Source organism: Micromesistius poutassou, assembly GCF_964030765.1.
Source record: "Micromesistius poutassou genome assembly, chromosome: 8".
Classification (NCBI taxonomy): domain Eukaryota; kingdom Metazoa; phylum Chordata; class Actinopteri; order Gadiformes; family Gadidae; genus Micromesistius; species Micromesistius poutassou.
In genome coordinates, this window is record NC_140278.1 from 5844952 (window position 1) to 5865561 (window position 20610).

General features: G+C 44.4%; 1 protein-coding gene across 1 annotated transcript in view; it reads right to left on the bottom strand.

The window, feature by feature from the left end:
- Positions 1 to 20610, bottom strand: part of LOC311352154 (F-actin-uncapping protein LRRC16A-like) — a 61517-nt gene that overhangs the window by 40671 nt on the left and 236 nt on the right. Inside the window, exons 2-3 of the mRNA XM_084472370.1 lie at positions 19695 to 20210; positions 14714 to 14811 (exon numbers count right to left, since the gene is read on the bottom strand). Of these exons, the coding sequence (XP_084328496.1) occupies positions 14714 to 14811; positions 19695 to 19734 (138 nt within the window). The 5' untranslated portion in view covers positions 19735 to 20210. The remainder of the gene's footprint in view (positions 1 to 14713; positions 14812 to 19694; positions 20211 to 20610) is intronic.

The window sequence follows — 20610 nt, forward strand, 5'->3', positions numbered from 1 at the left end:
AGCGGTCCACAGGACACCCTCACCCACCCACTGATACAGTCATAGCACACCACTATTTGAGTTTGAAGTGTTTTCAATGCACAAGTGTTATTTTATTTGAACACTACTTCAAAACTAGCCCCAGGAATAGAACATAGTTGATCCTCCATTTAAAACGAATACTTTTGCACAGGCGGATATATCTGCGTGCCTTCACTACAAGACTGACAGATGTGTAAAGGGGTGTAAATGAGGTATGAGGGAGACTGTTAAACTGTAATGGGACCCCAGTGAGGTACGTCTCAAGACCTCAAGGCGTTCAAAGGAAGTGAGTGTCGTTTGGTTTGTTGTGCAAATCAGCAACCCCCAGAGCTTCTCCTCTTCAGATTCAGGTTGCATCCGAATATTGTTGGCTATGAGATTGAACAGCCCTAATTGTCAATTAGGCCTCTGCTGCCACACCAATCTTCAGTTCAACCAAGCTCAGTGTGTGTGTGTGCGTGGGCACAGATGCCTCTATCGTTCCCTATCGTACAGTTCAGTTTCTCCTTAGTCAATAGAGATGAATATGAAAGCATTCTGCTACTGGGAGCCCACCTATCTGTAATCTTCTTTCAAAGTCTGACTGAAAGAGTTCAGAGTCAGGAACACACACTCAAACATTGACATCATTTTAACTACACGGAACACAAAGAACATTTCTGTTTCTTACTCAGGAAATGCACAGTGTGATTTCATTGGCGTCACATGAAACCGATGAACAGGAAAACCAACACGCCAAGGCTCACCAGCCCCCCCAGTCTATGAATGAACTTGGTTCAGCCCACCCCTCGTGGTTCGCTCCATCTGCGCTCTGGTGCTGCCGTGCCAACTGACGAAAGGTCTAAGCCCATGCACATTATGATTTTTAAAAAAAATCCCTGCGGGCTTCTCTTTTATATCCAGACCAGGCAATACGCCTGAGAACTCTACAACGCTCAACACACACTGTTTTCCCTGCATCTCTCTCGCTTCTCCACTCAGGGTGATGTTTTACTTGGCCGCTTGACCCCTCGGTTGATTTGAAGCCCAAAAGCTGGTGTACAAGCCAACCTTCGAGCTTAAACGGCCCTGCGCCAATGCAGCACCGCAAGGACCAATCAGAGGGCAGAATCCCCAGATGGTAGGGACAGTACAATGTGTCTACATGACCAGAGGGAGCATCTGCTATCTGCCCTCCCTCTCCACACACACACACACACCATACAACAAGTATCCTCCACATTAGATTTTCCTTCTTATCTTTTTCAGTTCTCACACACACACACACACACACACACACACACACACACACACACACACACACACACACACACACACACACACACACACACACACACACACACACACACACACACACACACACGACAGCTCCTCAAACAACTTTCAGGCCCTGAGCTCCATAAAACATACATGCATCCATACGCACCAAAAGAAAACATGAAAGATGTGAACTATTGCTCCTCAGAATGCCAATGAGTTTCCACTGAGCCAATCCAAACACAGAGGAGACACTGTCTGACAAACATCCCACAGAGCACTGGCTTGTCATTCCTCTCTCTCATGAGCATCAACCGCCCCTTGCCAATAGCAAAATAACAGTGAAAAAACTGTATTTGTAGCATAAAAACTACATAAAAATATATACAGTATATAAACAAAGGGCAAAATTCCATCTCAATATGATGACCAAATTTGAAAAAGTATCTTGGCTTTAGAAAATCTAATAAAATAGTTTGAGGGAGATAAATTATTATTTATTATCATCAATTATTGTTATTTATCGATATCTGCATGTGTATGTTTCTAGTCATTGTGACAAACCGATAGTCCAATGATATTTCGGTGATGATATTTTGGCTATAATATTAAATAGACACTTTAAGTGCTTGTTGAGCCACGCATAACAGGAAATAAAAAAATGTCTCTTTCAGAGCCACTGCAGGATATGCTGAGGCAGATGTCCTGCCGGTGCCCGCGTTGACTCAGCACACTGTAAATTGAGCCCGTTACTGTTATCTAATTCCTCGGGCAGCATGGACACGTCAATTCATGTGTTTCAAGACATAAGGGGGAGGGTGGGGGTGGGGGTCCTCTTTGTATGTCTCGTACATTTTATCATCGTTACATTAGCCTATGAGGGTTATTCTACCGTTTAATTAAATCTCAAGTTAAGTTACACTGATAATAATGCTTCGGTGGTCCAAACTACTCGTACTGGCGCATCCAAAAGGCGCGGAGTTAACATGACAGAGCGACTATTAATAGCCCAGCGCTCAACACAGTGGTACGTGATGCAGGACATTCCGGGCCGCGAGACTGTGTCACTAACACTGGGGGGTTCTTACATAACAGCTTTTAACGCTGTGCGTGTGTATGTTAGAATAATGAGTTACGACACAGGGGTGTGTGCGTGTGTGTATAGATGATGCTCGTTAACCCTGTTGCTGTTGACATAGGAGCCATATAAGTCAAGCCTCTGTGTGTGTGTGTGTGTGTGTGTGTGTGTGTGATAGATAGAGTTTTCGAGACAAGGCAGCAGGAGAAAGGAAGGAAATAAAATATGGGGAGAGTGGTGGGGCAGTATGAGGACTGCGGGGGTGGGTAACTTTAATAGAATCTAAGTGCTTCTTCACAGGATTACAAGCCAACTTTTAAATCCAATCAGTGGAGCATGAGAGAGAGAGAGAGAGAGAGAGAGAGAGAGAGAGAGAGAGAGAGAGAGAGAGAGAGAGAGAGAGAGAGAGAGAGAGAGATTCTCCCCAGCCAAATTCTAGGCTTGCAGAACAGGACCCTGCTATCTCAGCTTTTAATAAGCCGCGTCGACCAGTTTCCACACATGACCACGCACAAACAAACACACGCAGCAGACTGATATCCTGCTTTGCTTGTCCTCAAAAATACAAACAGAGCGAGACCATGAAAGAAAATCAAATACATTATATAAGATGTAAGTGGTATCATTGTAAGATGATTGTTGTAATAAATGCTTCTTTTGTATATTTATCCACATTTATATTGAATTATTGCATGCTTAAAATTGTAACTGTTTGTGTACAAATTCTATATGTTACAAGTGAAATGAATGTCAGCGGTGTATTTCCTCTGAGCTGTCACAGTCGGATAGCGACTATGACAACTCTGACAGCTGTAGCTCATAATGTTAATTAGTCTCGCTGGGCCTGAACGCCGTCAGTCTGGAGACCGAAACACACACAGCACGTATCAAATATGGACGAGGCGTGCTGCACCATGTGCAAGTTACACGTGCGCAGTCCCAGGGCATGTGTTCAACTGTATGTTGGACGATACTGCATGTGGAGAAAGACACACAGACGGAGAGAGAGAGACAGACAGAGATTGCAGCTACGTTTTCGTAATGTCTATGGAGCGATGGGTAACAAGTAATATTTCTCTGTGAGCGTTATCCTTTTTTTTGTAGCACTTTCTTATTTTTCCTTTGTCTCATTTTTAAACTGCTTTGGTGATGCAACTGTTTGCTTCCCATGCCAATAAAGCTCTTTTGAATTGAACCGACGAGACAGAGCAGCCCCGGCCCTGGTGTACTGGAATGAAGAGACGATGATATAGCCTAACAGGCTGCTGCAGGAGAAAGCTATGGAGGGAAAACCGATACAGCAAGGGGATGTGCATCCTCTGAGGGCGAAAAGAACCGCATGACACAAAAACGCTTGTCTAAGTGAGCAGAGCTTTTTATCTGTATTTTTTGCAAAACGGGACATTTCCTGACAAGTGCAACCGAGGGTGGCTGGTGTGATCTGGTGCAGCTCCTCACTGGGCCAACATCAACACTGTGCTGCTGAATCATTCCCATGTCTGTGTGTCCGTCTGACCTGCTGCTTCCCTTTCCTCCGGCTCCTTGGCAACTAGACTTTTTTTCCAATAGGCTCAACCCTTTTTCCTGAGGTTCACAATATTTAAAAACATACCCAGCCATGTCTCTGCATGACAATAATAAAAGCACGTTTGGGCTTCCCTTACTGAAAAACAAATACAAAAAAAGACTTGAATCTGATTTGAATCTGTGAATATATTTTTTAATATTCTATTTTGCCCATAGAAGCATTACACCAAGACAATAAAACCCCAAACACAGCCACGGTTTACAATCCATCAAGCAATCTGCCTGTCAGCATCATGAATCAGTCTGCAAGAACCTGGGCAGACAAGGAAAAACAGATAAAAGTGAAAAATGATGGAGGCTTTCATTTCCTTTTATGGTCTCTCTGTAGTCATTATGTTTTATTGCTAGGGACGAGTGTGGCTGGGGGTAACAAAGGGAGCCGAGAGATGCTTCTTCCTGACTCCATCCGATTGGCTGGTTTCATCAGACCACTACTGCAGCGCAGACACATGATTACATGTTCTTCGGTGGTCTAATGACATTACACACACACACCTTGTGTGTGTGTGTTGGTGTAGGCAGCATGTTTTTGCCATGTGCTCAATAATGCATGCGCAACATTGGCACCCTCAGGTTGGTAGACCCTGCTAAATGGGGAAAATGTTTCTGGTTATGGGAGACGTTGGCATCAATGGGGACAGAACTAATACTGCAAATTATTCAACACTTAGCCATGTTGACAAATTGTGTTTTTGATAAACGGACAATTTGAATTGAGGTTCACAATCATGAAATAAAAAATAAAAAATAACCAGACAAGGAAAATGGCAGACTTGCAAAAATGAGACAAAGAAAAGGGTGAATGAACATGTTTTATTTATTTTAAAGTGCAATATAATAGTTAATAAAAATGTAAAGTGCAATCGAAAAGAAATGTTAGACTTAAAAAAGGTAAGGTAGGTCTACTAGTGAAATGTATCACTACAGTTTTCCTGGAAACAAATAGGCCTAAATACGGCGATGAAGTCTCGTGCAGACAGCGGATGAGCCGTGGCTTCAAAGGGCTAGGCATGCAGATTAATGGACAACACGTTTTAGATTAAGATTATAGCAAATCTGTCAGAATGCCAGCCAGCCCCCCCTCCCGTTCCCCAGCCTTCAACTCATATCACCGTGTTGTCATGGACCACGTCAGGGTTGGTTAGCAGAGCTCTATGCCTAGAGGGCTCCTACTTGTGTGTGTGTGTGTGTGTGTGTGTGTGTGTGTGTGTGTGTGTGTGTGTGTGTGTGTGTGTGTGTGTGTGTGTGTGTGTGTGTGTGTGTGTGTGTGTGTGTGTGTGTGTGTGTGTCACTGTGCGCAGAATACTGTGTGTGTGTGTGTGTACACGCTTGTGTTTGTGTGCAGTACGATTGCTAAGTAATTCAACGCATGCTAGCCGCGATTATTGTGTGTGATTTGTGTGTGTGTGCGCCAAGGTTTACAACTAAGTAGGCTATCTCTGGAGACCATGGGATGTGTGTCTGTGTGAGAAACAGACAGTGGGAGAGAAAAGGGGAGCGCGTGGGAGGAACAGGGGGGGAGGGGACAGACTGTGTGTGTGTGTGTGTGTGTGTGTGTGTGTGTGTGTGTGTGTGTGTGTGTGTGTGTGTGTGTGTGTGTGTGTGTGTGTGTGTGTGTGTGTGTGTGTGTGTGTGTGTGTGTGTGTGTGTGTGTGTGTGTGTGTGTGTGTGTGTGTGTGTGTGTGTGTGTGTGCGCGCGTGCCACCATTCCATTTCCTCCAGAGGGGGTAGATAACATCAGTCTGATCTCAGCATGTCGTCCACGACGCTCCTTTCTCTCAGACAGTGTGAGGAGACCGTACATACCCACCTACGGGTCCCAAAGACAATTCAGGAAAGCTGTTTCATCCCTGCAGATTGGCAGACTTTTAATGGTAATTAAACACCTTGTGGTACAATAACATTATGAGACAATCACACATTCCAGACCCTGGAATAGTATTCACCTAGCAGTAATAGTAGCAGAGAGAGAAACAATTTTTATATGGAGGATATCTTTGACATAGTCGCTCCAATTTTGTTTCACATACAGGAAATACTACAGTAATACCACAAATGACATCAAGAAAAACTTGGCCACAAATACTAAATGATGAACATCCGGCATAAAGACCTTAAAACGCTATACACTCCGATGTCATGAACTTCACTTTGATTGTCAAAATGTGATTTGAAGGTCATTAGTGGATGTTGTGTTAATGTCAAACCTTAATGGTTATCTTGACACTATATTATCGCTTAATTGTCCTACAACAAACACAGTGAGCGACCTCTGACAGGGTCGCAGATGTGGCTACAAGCCTCCCAAGTGTCCTACACCCTGACCGACGACGTCACTCACATGAGCAACGGCTCTGATTGGTTCGTCATTGCTTAATCTGTCCTGGGAGGCCCTTGTCGGAGTAAGGTATTGTGGTTTGGTAATGATATGCTAGGCATTGCTTGCTGTAACAAAATCCATATTCAGCCGCTCTGTGGGTAACGGGAGGCAAGCAAACACAGAGCTTGGTCATGCTTGAGTGGGACGGTGAGGAGACAAGAGGAGAGGAGACGAGAGGAGAAGGCGGGAGGAGAGGAGAAGGGTGGAGGGGGGCGGAGAGGAGATGAGAGGGGAGAGGAGAGGAGAAGGGTGGAGGGGGGAGGAGAGGAGATGAGAGGGGAGAGGAGAAGGGGGGAGGAGAGGAGATGAGAGGGGAGAGGGGAGGAGAAGGGTGGAGGGGGGCGGAGAGGAGATGAGAGGGGAGAGGGGGAAGGAGAGGAGATGAGAGGGGAGAGGAGAAGGGTGGAGGGGGAGGGGAGAGGAGAGGAGAAGGGTGGAGGGGGGAGGAGAGGAGAAGGGTGGAGGGGGGAGGAGAGGAGTTGAGGAGAGAAGGGTGGAGGAGAGGGGAGAGGAGAAGGGTGAAGGGGGGAGGAGAGGAGATGAGAGGGGGGGGAGGGGAGGGGAGAGGAGAAGGGTGGAGGGGGGAGGAGGGGATAAGGGGGGAGGGGGAGGAGAGGAGTGGAGAAGGGTGGAGGAGAGGGGAGAGGAGAAGGGTGGAAGGGGAGAGGGGAGAAGATGAGGGAGAACAGTTGAGGGGAAAGGAGAGGAGGAAAGAGAGGAGAATATAGTAGAGGAGCAGAGAATAGACAAGAGGCGAGAAAAGGGGAGATGAGGAGAGGAAACACAAGGATAGAAGAGGAAGGACTAATAGAGTGTGAAGCTTAAGGAGTTGGGCTGGGTAGCGTAATAAGCATGTACAACCCACTGCATTTATCCTGACAGAGACCACAAAACCCAGTGCTCCCGCCACACGCACACACAGATTCTAGTACACAGAGGTGTGCACACACACACACACACACACAGGATTGCAGCCAGTTAGCCAGGACATGGAGATAAGCCCCAGCAGCTAGCATTAAGGTCATTACAGTCACAACGTGAAGGCCATGGAAGCACAATGCACAATGTGCACAAGTGTACCCTCAGAGTCCCGTACTCCAGTAAAAGTAGTTTCTAAAAATGGAACATGTATTAAAAGAAAGCTCTAGAAAAAACTTGAGTCTCAATAATTGAATCGAGTCTCTCCGAGGGGTCCCTGGTATTACAATGTCATAGGTGTCATATCATCATCATCATAGGTGTGTGCCACAACAGCTTCTAACTCAAGGAATGTATGGATATTGTTTTGCAGATAACATCCCACTAGTAAGGTCATTGCTGTGACTTATCTCTCACACACACACACACACACACACACACACACACACACACACACACACACACACACACACACACACACACACACACACACACACACACACACACACACACACACACACACACAGTTTGAAATAACATTTTCATTCCCAAAACAACAATTGTACAATAACAATAAAAGTACTTGAAATGTGTGTTCAAGGGTCATGCATTTCATAAAACATTGAAGAGGCATTGCTCTGTGTTGTGAGTTTCAACCCTGGCCTTGGGCCTCACTGTTGTGAAATGAGATGAGGATAAGGCTGTTTAGGTCATTCACACTTCTGAAGAACGGAGGAAAGGAGAACAGAAGATGTTTAGATGAATGATTTGACAGCAATGTTCTTGTTTGTTGTTGGGGTGTGGCGAGAGATGACGTCAACAAAGACACTTGGTGTATAATATCGCAATAAATCAATGTGGTATATATTCAGCCGCGAGAGAAGAGGCTGATTGTGGTTCACCAAAGCACAGCTTTGTATTTCTAAAATGTTCCTGTATCGTGTTACTTGCTAACTATATAACTTTAACTGCCTCTGCTAATCACCCCTTGGGGACAGATAAAGTTCTTGATTAAATGATAACGTCATTGGGTCGTAAAAAAACAGCAGACTCGTGTCAGGACAAGCTGGGAGTGCAGAGTTGAAAGACCCACAGTAAATTGTGGAATTCATCAGAGGAAGTCATTAAAGCATAATACCGGTCTGTGTAAGTAAACCATCATGACCATCTCTACTGGTCATTACTATTGTTAAAGTCTGTGGTGAGAGTGCGCTCATGCTAAATGCTCTTTTGCAGAAGCGGTACAACAAAGTAATTATAGACTAATTCTATTGCTATTGGATGTTTAAGTACAGAGAGGAGAGGGGGATACGATAGTTTCATCACCCAGGCTAGTGTGCTCCTTGACTACTTTAAGTAATGAGTAATTCCTTTATAAATAGACAATCAAAACAACAAGTGTGTAACAGCATTACTAAAGCAGCCTTGTGAGGCCATCTCCATCTCACATTATGTTTCTCCCCGCTGACCGGTCTGGCCTCTGTCCCATTTAAAAGCCTTTTCTAAAAAAAAATACCGGGTTCACCAAGAGTCGAAGAGACCACAAGCCCATCTTGATCTCCGGGAGTTTTTTAAACAACGGCTGCAGGCATATTTTTGAGGGGAATTGCAAAACACTGGGAAAAGTATTGTTTATGTCATGTCATCTTCACAATATGGGATTACAACAACATCTGCTGGATTTGCACTAGTCCATTATCGTCTGCGTGATTGTGGCGTTAGGGCGATACTTCGATTAGCACGCAAGAATAAAACATGTGTGCTAATGTTGGCCATTTCTGGCCTCACTAAACACACAAACTTCTCTTTATTGGTATTGGTTTGGCAGAAGGCAGTTCAACAGTGAGTGAGATAAGACCTGACCTCTCTTCCTACTTCACAGATTACATGTTTGGGTTTCAGACACGGGCATGTGACACAGATTCATGTCATTCTGAAATGGGTTTGGGGTCGTGCTTAACAATTAACACTGAAGCTTGTATTAATTGGATGAATGTACCAAGAGCCTTGGTTCATATTCCTCAACCCTATAGACTTGATCCCCAAAGAGAGACCCACACACTTCTGGCTGGGTTTCTGACTCAAACAAGGCAACCAGCCTTTTGTAACACATTAACAGCCAAGTGACAGAGCAGTCAGTCTAAAATAAAGGGCTCTGCTGCTCATTTAACTGCAGACGATTCACAGACAGCTTTCTCTTGCTCCACCCGGGATCAAAAGATTAATTCCATTGATAAGCTGCAGAAAAAAAAAACGGATCCCAGCGGACCTGCCAAAAATCATTACAATCACCACGGCCGAGTCGAAGCACTCACTCCTTTGTGTGTCTCCCGACTGCGTCCCGACTACGCCTTGTGACTTGTAGACATGCGATGGATTGTGCAAATCCCAAACAAGAGCTACGCCGAAAAACCCACTGTGTCTGCGATCATCAACCGTCTTCCTCCCCTCTGTCTAACTCGCTCCATCTAGATCTCTCTCTGGATACTATCTTATCCGCTTCCCTGGAGCGTATTTAACGGACTGATGTTGTTATCTCAAATTCCTTCATCCGTCCGTCTTCAAATGGGTGAGTGCTAGGGATGGGACTTTGAGGTTTTAGAGAGCTCTGGAGAGGGCCCCGGGCGCTGGAGTCACGCTCTGCCAGCCAGAGTGCACATTGAAGTGGAGCGGTGGAGGGGGGGGCGAGGAGGGGGGCTGGTTATGCTAAGTCTGAAGACTGAAGAAACCATATAAACGGTGCCCACATGGTGCCCCCATTGTTCTTCCCAGTCAGATAGTGGTAGACTGGAGAGAGGGGGCTGAGTGTTGACCACCATACCCGGGAAGCTCTAGCCCCTCCTACATACCGAAACACAATTTCCGGTCTCTTACTTCACATGAGTCGTGTACGTCAGTTGATCCAGAGCGAGGAGAATAAGAGCATGACAAGAAGAACAACAAAGACAAGGATAATAGATATGGAGTTTTTGGACGAATCATATGACAAAGCAATATTGGAAACATGTAACGGAAATGAATACCCCTTTATTGGGAGTCTCGCCCTATCACTCACCGAGTGATGGGGCGTTATCCTGTTCCAGGCGCTCTGCCTTGAGATGGGAATGCCTGGGAATAAGGTTACTGTCTGAGAGAGAGCAGCAGGACGTCCTGATTGTTGGGCTAAGTTCTACTTCCTAACTTAATGAAAGCCTCTGCTTCTGATGGTAGGCCCTAGGCTGTCATGAAAGTCCGGAGAGTGGGAACACTGCGTCGCCATTGCAATGCTGACGTTGTGAGGAAGTCCGGCAGCCAATTTCATTCCCGCTTTAACACTGTTCATTGGCTCAGAGTCTTGTCAATCAAAGGCCAAGCAGTCCCATGAGCAGTGCGAAAAACGTACCGAAATAAACTGGAAATGCTTATACAGACCGTACTGGGAAAATGTGTTCAGGCCAAGGGACTGAGTCACCCTTTTCATAGAAAATATTGAATAACTCGTTGTAGCATAAAGAAATGTTAAATAATGCAGCTTTAAATAACGTGTGTTAATTAAAAAAACAAGAATACAAGTTAAAAGGTCACGTGTGTGCGCGTGCGTGTATTTTACTACCACGCAAGTGTCCCTCTATCAAATCCCCAGACGAGAGTAGAACACAATTAGTTTGTTACTTAAATTAATCACTCTACTCTTCTACAAATGAGTCACAGAGGAACTGCACGGTCGGTTGCTCTAAAATATAGATAGCAGCACTGCTTTACAAATGACAGAGTTTAATATAAACTCACATTCTTTAAGGGCTTATTGGTGAAGTCCTGACAAGCATCAAAAAGACAAGACTGACGTAAGAGACAGAACTGTAGCGTGCAACAATATTATGATTTAGCATTGATTCAAGTATGAAAACATTGTCTCTGCGTAATGTCATGACTTTGAGCACAATTTATGCGTTTGTTTCGTCTTTGTCTGATTCTGAAGCAGCGGCAATCATGTTATTTCCCCTTTCAACAACTCCATAAATCTCACCATCTCTGTCCCTCATAGACGCACAATAGTTCATTTGTTGGGCTGGAGTTTGCATGTTGGCGTCGCTGCGTCATCCTTTCGCTCGCAGCTTGAATGGAATTTCTACTACAGCCATTAATCTGCTAGAAGCATTTAGGTCCTTGAACTGATTGTACCGAACTCCTACATGTGCACATTACTGTACCAGAGAGAGAGAGAGAGAGAGAGAGAGAGAGAGAGAGAGAGAGAGAGAGAGAGAGAGAGAGAGAGAGAGAGAGAGAGAGAGAGAGAGAGAGAGAGAGAGAGAGAGAGAGAGAGAGAGAGAGAGAGAGAGTGTGTGTGTGTGTGTGTGTGTGTGTGTGTGTGTGTGTGTGTGTGTGAAAGAGAGTGAGAGAGAGATTTGTTCAGGCCACTAGCCTCTGCCAACTCCCACGTGGTGACATTGTTGTTGAGCAATACCAACAGAGCTTGTCACAATTCACACAAAGGACAAGACTGACTCGGACACAAGGAAAGGATAAGGAAAGAAGTTGAAAATGTCTAGCTAAATAACATTTGGAATACAGTCTCTGAAGCTGGAATTTCCAACTCCAACTTCTCCATAGAGGGAGAGTCATAGGTCAGTAATGACCACTGTCTTACAGTCTTCGTTTTGTGCTTGTAAAAGATAACAAAAAGTTAACTTAAAGTTAAGATAACTTAACATATTATTGAGTAAACCTTGATCCAAGTCCTGAAACACAGCGACACATGCATACCATGCAATGGAATAGTTGACATTGTGTGGCCAATGGAAAAAATAAATCACATTTGAGTCAAACTTGTTTGAGGTGTGAGTCAAATGTAAGGAAGTACGAAGAAACCCCTTATGAATCCCTGTGTGGAAATGCATGTCCTGCATTCAACCCATCCTAACCCACTGCTCCTTAATAGGAGCAGTGGGCTGGAATTAAGTCCAGTTTTTAGTGCCCTAGCCTCAGGTATGGGCAGGGAATGGGAGTGTTATCTTGGATGTTTTGTTGTGTGGGGGGGAAACTGGAGCACCCAGACAAATTCGATGAACACGCGGAGAACGTGCCAGCTCCACACAGAGAGGTTCTCAAAAGGTCAAAAGGCCTCAAACACAGAACCTCCCTGGTGTTGTTGGATCATCTTCAGACTCTCTGAACAGCTGGACTCAGATTCCACTCTCACTTAAACCCACCAGCTGTCATTTGGTTCAATACACCTGTTTCTATGCACATATTCAATTTGCGCTTAAAAAAAAACCTGGAGTGGAAAAACAGAAAACTTTACACTTTGGGGAAGGGTAAAGGTTGGTGTATCGATTTAAATCGATGGGCGCCCCGGGTTACAGCGCATACCATATAGGCACAGTCCTGAACGCAGCGACCCGGGTTTGAATCCTCCCCGTGGTCTTGTGCTGCATGTCCTCGCCTCCCACACCTTCCTCTCTATCTCTCTCTATAATAAAGCATTAAAAAATGCTAAAATAAATCTTTCAAAAAGTTAAATCGATAACATTGCATCAAAGTGCAATGGAAACAATGCGTGAGTCAATAAATGCTAATAAATAACTAATAAATAACGACGTTCTAAAATCATGTGGCCTAAATGTCACTCAAGCCGCTCAAATGATCACAGGGGTGTGACCAGAACTTTTCCAAGAGCACGTAGCTCTGTTGTGTGCTCTGTCACCAAGCTTTGGTTTCCTTCACTGGAGCTTTGACAGCCACACTCTTTTTCTGCAGGGGTATAATGGTTCCTGACTGGAGAATCAACCCCATCTTCTGCTTATCTTGATGAACCAACTCGTTACATTCAAACTACAGGAGTGGTTGGAAAACTTGCAAAAAATTAGCATCATTTTATGAAGATTTTCTGGCAACAATTGTGATGCATTTGGATGCAAACTCACGATTGTGAGTATGTCCTCACAAGGTCACATTAACAAATATGATACCTTGTGAGGACATACTGCATGGTTCTCTTCTCCCCCAGTTTGACCCTCGATATTTACATCTGGCTTCCCCTGTTGTTATGGACAATGACCTTATATGGACAAACTACCATGCCATATAAAACCTCTATAAACTCTTTTCTATGTTTGTGATGCACTTGTACACGGACCACATGTGTCTTGCAACTCCTTCCATGGTCATGAATGTAATAACCCCATCAAACCTCTTCTCTTCCCATGTCTAGAGTGTCCCACTGAAACCTTTTAAACAGAGACATAGACGCCATCACGTACCAAACACAGCCGGTAATATCTGGAGACCAGACCTTTCACACTCCCGTGACATTTCAAACTGTGTTGGAGTCACCATCCCCTGTTGTGAATAAGGTAACATACACAAAGGCAGACATTGTCTCCGGCAGCCATAGGTCATCGACCCAGTGAGTGTGTCCAGCATACCCCAGGGGGAAAAACATACATTTCTGCACGTATCACACGGGTAAAGGGCTACAGAGCTCCCTTGTTTCCCCACACACCGATGTGTAAGAAACCCCCATTTACTAAGTCTCGCAGGCGTGAACAAGCACCTGGACTGTTCTCACCTCCGTCTCGCCTCCTCCCACTCCCAAGCGGCGGAGGTAGAGAAGCGAAGGCCTGACGTCAACATATGCAGTCAACTGTCTTACATTCTGCTCCATCCGTGCAGCAGACAGAGATTAACTGTGGGGCTGTGGGGTATTCACTACCTCCAGCCTCTCATGTCTGCTCAACACAGACGTGTGTTTCCTATCGACCGAGACGGCCACCAGCCATTAATAATTCAGAAGTCTGTGGAGTTTCTGCACCCTGGCTAAAAAGTTAATGGTGAACACCTATTTCCTGTCTATGCCTGAGGCGCACCCATACACAAACACACAGCCACAAGCGTCTCTCTCTCTCACACACACACACACACACACACACACACACACACACACACACACACACACACACACACACACACACACACACACACACACACACACACACACACACACACACACGTGACCTCATAGCTGAAACAATGTTCTCTTGGCATAAGCGTGACTTGACACATAGGTCAAACAAACACAAATAGAGATAGGTTGTAGGAACAGTGAGCGGTGTAAGCTGTGACTAATGGTCCCAGTTAAGGCCCTTCTGAAACAATACAGACATTTTCCAAGTAGACGTATGGGCAGATTCTAAACAGGACACATTAGGCCCATCTCTATTCAACAGAGTGTGTGCAATCCGTCTACCAAAATAACTCAATGAGCGTGTGTCACGTTAGCACCAAGTTCAATCATTCTGCATGTTGTCAAGGTTGAGACCTTATCCCAAAACTAAACTAAACCCAACATTTACCGCAATTCGCTTTCATTCTGAATTCCTTCACCCCGCTAAACTGGGCTGACAAACTCAAAAGACAGACAGGCAGACAGAAGACAGACAGAATGACTAAGCAGTAAGAGAGCTAACCACGGAGTAGGGAAGTGGTCAACCTACCAGAACTCTGTTCTCCGTCTTGTCTCCTTTGATCTCCAGCTTGACCCTCCTCCTCAGCGACAGCTTCACCTTCCTCCCTATGGCATCCCTCACACTCTCTACAGAGAGGAAGAGGAAGGAGACGGAGGGAGAAATGCAGAGGGTAAGTGAAAGGGTGAACAGAGTGAGTGACATGTTATAACAGTCGTGAAAAAAATAAAAAACATCCATTTGTGAAATGAAATAAATTACATCACCAGGACATTGTCCTGATTTTCTGAGACACATCCCTTTGAATGAACACCTTGACACAAGGAGCCTTGAACCAAAAGGTTCAAGGCTCCTTGAAACCAAAAAGGCTCCTTGAAACCAAAAGGCCACGCTCACTTCAGGGCTCAGGGTTCAAGTGCAAATTGTGGAGCAATTCCTTCCTAAGCAAAGCAGATACAAGCCTTGCGGGTTCATGATTGAATGAATGTTTCCCACGGGGTTAATAATTTGCCACATCCTCTGATTAGAACGGGCGTAGGTTTGATGAAAATGTAATCTATTCCAATTTAACCAGAGGAGGATTTTGGTTTAATCCTCCCCCCATAATTCCTTTTTCTCTCCTTGCTGCTCACAGCTTGCTGCTCACAGCTTACTCTGCATTGTCTTTCTTGAAAAACGTCTCTGCACAAGAGTGCCAGACGCACCGCCTACTACACGCACCGCCTACTACACGCACCGCCTACTACATGCTAACAGATAGAAACCCCACCATCTGTATTTCTGCATGTGCTTACTCATCCACACACTAAACATATGCGTATGTCACCAGGACACATGCATATATATACACGCCGAAATGTGTGTGTATTCTGTGAGTGATTGATTGTTCACACCCAGGAGAAGCCCCGACGGCTAGCAGAGGGAACCGGCATGGAGAGCAGAACTAGGTCACCCGCTTCCACAGTCACACGCACGCATAGGCGCACACACACAGGAACAGGGGTTTATGCGTGTATATAAATGTAATGCATGTTTGATTATGTGTGAGTGAGACAGACACACGCAAACACACAATAACAGTGGTTAATGTGAGCATATAGGTAGGTAGGTGTGTCTATGTATGTGTGTGTACGTTTGCATGAGGTTCTTGCAAAATGTTTGCGTTTATGCTTAAACGTGTATCACAGGATTCCCTCCAAAATACGGATGTCCTAGCAGGAAAAGATGTCCAAAAAGAAAAAAAATCAAAAGGAGAAGAAATGCAGTCTGCAGCCCTGCTTAGCAAATATTAAATATTGAGCACGATATTACTTTGTCATATACTGAACCTCCCTCCCAATAGCACTGTTTGGTTCTTTCATTATGACTCGTTTGGAAGAGGCTCTTAACTAGCTGGAGGCCAGGCTGATGAGCTGAGAGAAGCCTAATGTAATGTTAGCTCACAAGAGCAGGGTGGTCTCACAAGGTTAACATACCTGCCATTTAGTGGTTTATGAGAACCAACTGGTCACAGAGGCTGGCTGAGTCTGTCATTTTTACATTACTGAAAACATATTATGAATTGTCTCAAAGACAATTTAAATGTAAACCTACTGCTAGGGTGGTCCTGTGCTCATGAGGGGCCTGTTCACAAGCCCGGAAAAGTTAGCATCACTAGTCTCACTGGACAGTTCCCTGATTTGGAGTAGATTGCAGGTTGGTTTTTAAGCTGTTTAAGTGTTCTCTGCTGTGGGATCTGCTCACATGAATGTTTATAATTGAGATTTTCAAAAAAGCGATTGGAAGTGAATGTTTGATTCTCAAAATGTTGTTTTTGTTCTTCGAATTCCATTCTGTGTCTCATTAACCCAATAAAAAATAATGCATCACGGGACATTTGGCAAATGTTTTTTTCTCTATGATGTAATTGTTAGAGGGACATGGTGTTCTGCGTTGTACAAAATGTTGTGCCTAATTAATTTAACGAGAAAACCGAAAGAGAGATCATTGCCGTTATAGAAATGCTGTTTTTCTTATAACCCTTTTCTAAGAATATCCAAGTCGGTTTTATCACAGATTGATGCTTTTTTCAAAAACCACTCCTACATTACTTTCAATGACATTACAATACAATACATGATTAGTGGAGGGAGTGGAGATCTTGATAAGGAAGAGAGAGTGACAAAGAATAGGTCTATCACCAGAAGTGATGGGTCTTTGCCGGTTAATCCAAAAGATAAGGAGTTTAGGAGGGAGTAGAATGCCAATCGGTTCTTCACATTGCTGGGAGTTGCTGGAGGTTAATGCATGGTTTAGTGGCTGTTTCTGCACAGAGGGTCAGCTCTATGGCCTAGCAGGTTGGTACAAAATTAAGATCAACAGAAAATTGAGAGGTGGGTAGATGGCAAAGACGAGATGCCTATCTATTTCAGTAGTCTACACCATCAGAAACCTGCCTTGTCTAGGATGACTAGCTGATGATTCCTTCTGATCTTTACGGATCATAGTTGGTCTTTTTGGTTGGGCTGCAAAGTACCCTAGCTCAGTCTAATCAACACTGTGTGTCTGACTCTCAGTATGGCTTCTTGCGCTCTGTCACACACACACACACACACACACACACACACACACACACACACACACACACACACACACACACACACACACACACACACACACACACACACACACACACACACACACACACAGGAAGGAATGGATGCCAAAATTGCCCATATTGTTCTTGCATCCAAAACCTTCCACAGAGTTTCTCCTTGTGAAATCAGAAACACAAAACAGTGTCTCAGACTTGTGTGCCCCGACACAGCATGACTCTGAGTTCTGCTTCCTAGCCTCCACATGCTGTCTGAGTCATAACAGAGGCATGGAGAGGAATTCACATGTTGCCATCACAATGCGATCCCCTCCCTCTATATAAATTATACAAGACACAGGACCTCCAGTCCCTGTCTGAACCAGGTTGATGATACACATTTTGGGTCTGTGTGGTTTTCAGTGTATACATGACCTCCTGTTGCATGTGTCGAGAAAGTGTTTGGAAGGGACAACATTTCCGCAGTTAGACGTTCTGATAAAGTCTTACAATTAAGTTTGCCTCATGGATAGGGATTAGTTATATTGACCCCTTACCATTTTCCTTAAATGGAAGAAATCAAATACCGGGTGTAGTTGTTCTACTACTTTCAGCTCTTTGCGCTAACTACATTTGGGAGAATTTGTTTTTTTTGCTGCTCTACCGTAGAACAATAAGCTTACATCAAAATGCTAAATGTTTGCCTTTTAAACATTGTGTAATAAAACGTAATGCATTATAATAATACAACTAAAGCGAATTTGAATTGCTCTAATTGGAGTAGCTCTTCTGAGCGATACAGGTATGAGTGACAGGTTGGTTTCAACCGGGGGAAACCGGGTTTCAACCTGGGGCGACACTATCTGCTGATGCTGAATCACCGACATGCTTGTGCGTCAGACAATGACTGGCTTCATGCACAGCCAGCCAAACACCCTGTGAGGTGCAGACATCGCCCGTTATTTGTATTATTCATTGATTATGATTACCAGTCATATATATATATAAATATAATTTAGGGCACAGAATTGGATTTTGGAAAGTTGATGATGAAATGCGGGAGTGGGAATTTGGTTTAGAGAAAAACAACATGCCGAGTCTGACCTAACTTCTCCCAGAAAGCAGGGGATTTCCAAACTCTCCACTGCTGCTGTGCTCATTAAAAGGACAATGACACACGTATAGGTGGTCTTCTTCCAAAACACATGTGCTCTTGTGTCATGTGCAAAAAATAAGACAGGGATTTCTTGGACCCAAACACCTAGGCCACATAGAGGAAACTCACTGTTCGTCTTCCAACAACACAATACAAGGAGGGAACCCTCAACAGGAAATATCACTGCAGAGAGAGACAGCCCTGATTACAGAGAGAAGTCTGACCTTAGACCGTAGCACTTTCATGATGAACACCTTTGCTTCTGAACCAGCAGGTTGACACAAGGACAATCACCAAGCAGCACACCTCCATTTGACTGACCTACGGAGGGTGGATTCATTGAAAGGCTTCTTCTAGCCCTTCAAATTCCCATACTATCTGGAATAATCCAGATCTGACTTACTATGAAGATTTGGGCAAGAAGCCACGGTACAAGTTGAAGTTGCATAATAGGGCCGATGCAGCAGGTGACTGGTGAGTTGGTGAGAAGAGTGTAATTGAGTGAGTCCTTCAGTCAGTAAGGGAGTTTCATAATAGATGGATAGGATTATTAGTGAAAGACTTGATTGACTGATCACAACGCTAACCTGAGACTAAATGGCACAGCTAAAATAGAATCGGTGCCTTATATGAGCCTATGATACATTTAATATATCTTAAAAGCTAAGGAAACGTTAATGACACTCAGGTTTAAGACAAATAATGACAGACTCAGACAGACAGAGAGACCAAGACAGACAGCCCTGTGCTTGTCCAATATTGCACCATGGTGTCACAAGCTGAGGTACTCTGCCACACACAGAGACAAATAAAAGTTAAATACCTTGTTTCAGAAACTCTTAACTCTGTGTACAAGGGCAAACACACTATAGGAATGCTATTGCCTTATTCGACAAAGAAAGCATGCCAACTGTAAAGGCCACACGTATAGATGGCATTCGAAGATGGGAGGGGTCAACCTTAGTTTGAGCGAGGTCAACGGTGTGACCCATCGCAACTGTTAAACTTATTTACATCAGTCTATTGACAACTTCTAACATGACACGCATGCCACAACCATCACCATCTCTACCAACAATAGAATGACCAAAGCGCTTTGAAGCTTTCCATTGTGTTTATTTAACGTCACTGTGACTCAAGGTGGCTTTGAAGATTGTATTGTGAATGAATGTAGGCTGCGGAGACAACAAAACTGTCTAGTCAGCTATTTTTAGTCACACCGCTAGTCTATTATGCTTTTATCACCCTGGTTTGCATTAGCAGTGTTATATTGATATACTCACCCTGGAGCTCCTTAGGGACCTCTGACACTTCCTCGCTCATTTTGTTCCAAGTGCGTACTAAAATGCAGGGAAGCGAGGGGGTAAAGTCACCACATGGAGGGGCTCGGTTTAAAAACGGTAGGAAACAAGAAAGCCCCGAGCATTAGGTGTCAGGTGCCGCCGCCGTTGCGTTTAGCCCAGGTTACATTGCCCTCTCCCCTCGTGGCTGTATCCTCAAGATATATATCCACACGTGTGTACTTTCGTTTCCATCCGTCCACACGGTTCTTGGTCCTGCGTTGAGCTGGCCGGAATCATTTTAAGGCCATCTTGAAACCCGCCAGACTTCTTCTGCTTCGCGAGGAAAAGACCACGGTTGTGCTGCACGCGCGCATCCATCCACAGTGGTGTAGCGTAGAGCTCGCGGTCGCGCCGACCAATGGCAGCGCGCGGTGCCCCTCCCCGACGGTGATGCGACAGCCAGTGAACCGTGCGACGCCGGGGTGAATGGTGGGAGGCGGAGTGGGATTACTGACACTGTAAAAAATAATAAAAAAGCATTTCGAGCTACATTGCTAAATATGTTTATTTATCCAAATAAAAATGGTATAAATAAATGTTTAAAATATTATGATAATGAATAAAATATATATTTTTTATATTCTCTGCTCTATTGGCCATAGCAGAGGTGTTTGAAGTGGTGAAACAACAGCAATCATTGTATTCCACTCCATAGAATTGTCTACACATTGTCTACGCTAACCAAGATTAACGCCTTCGCATTGACATGGCATACTGAAATAAAGGCCTAATACTTGAATGAGGGCGGCATCTACTGGCAATAACCTGAGTTGCTTTGAATCCAAACATTACTCTACACATTCTGGTATATTACTAGTCGCAAACACACAATAATCACTCAAGCGATCCCAATCAC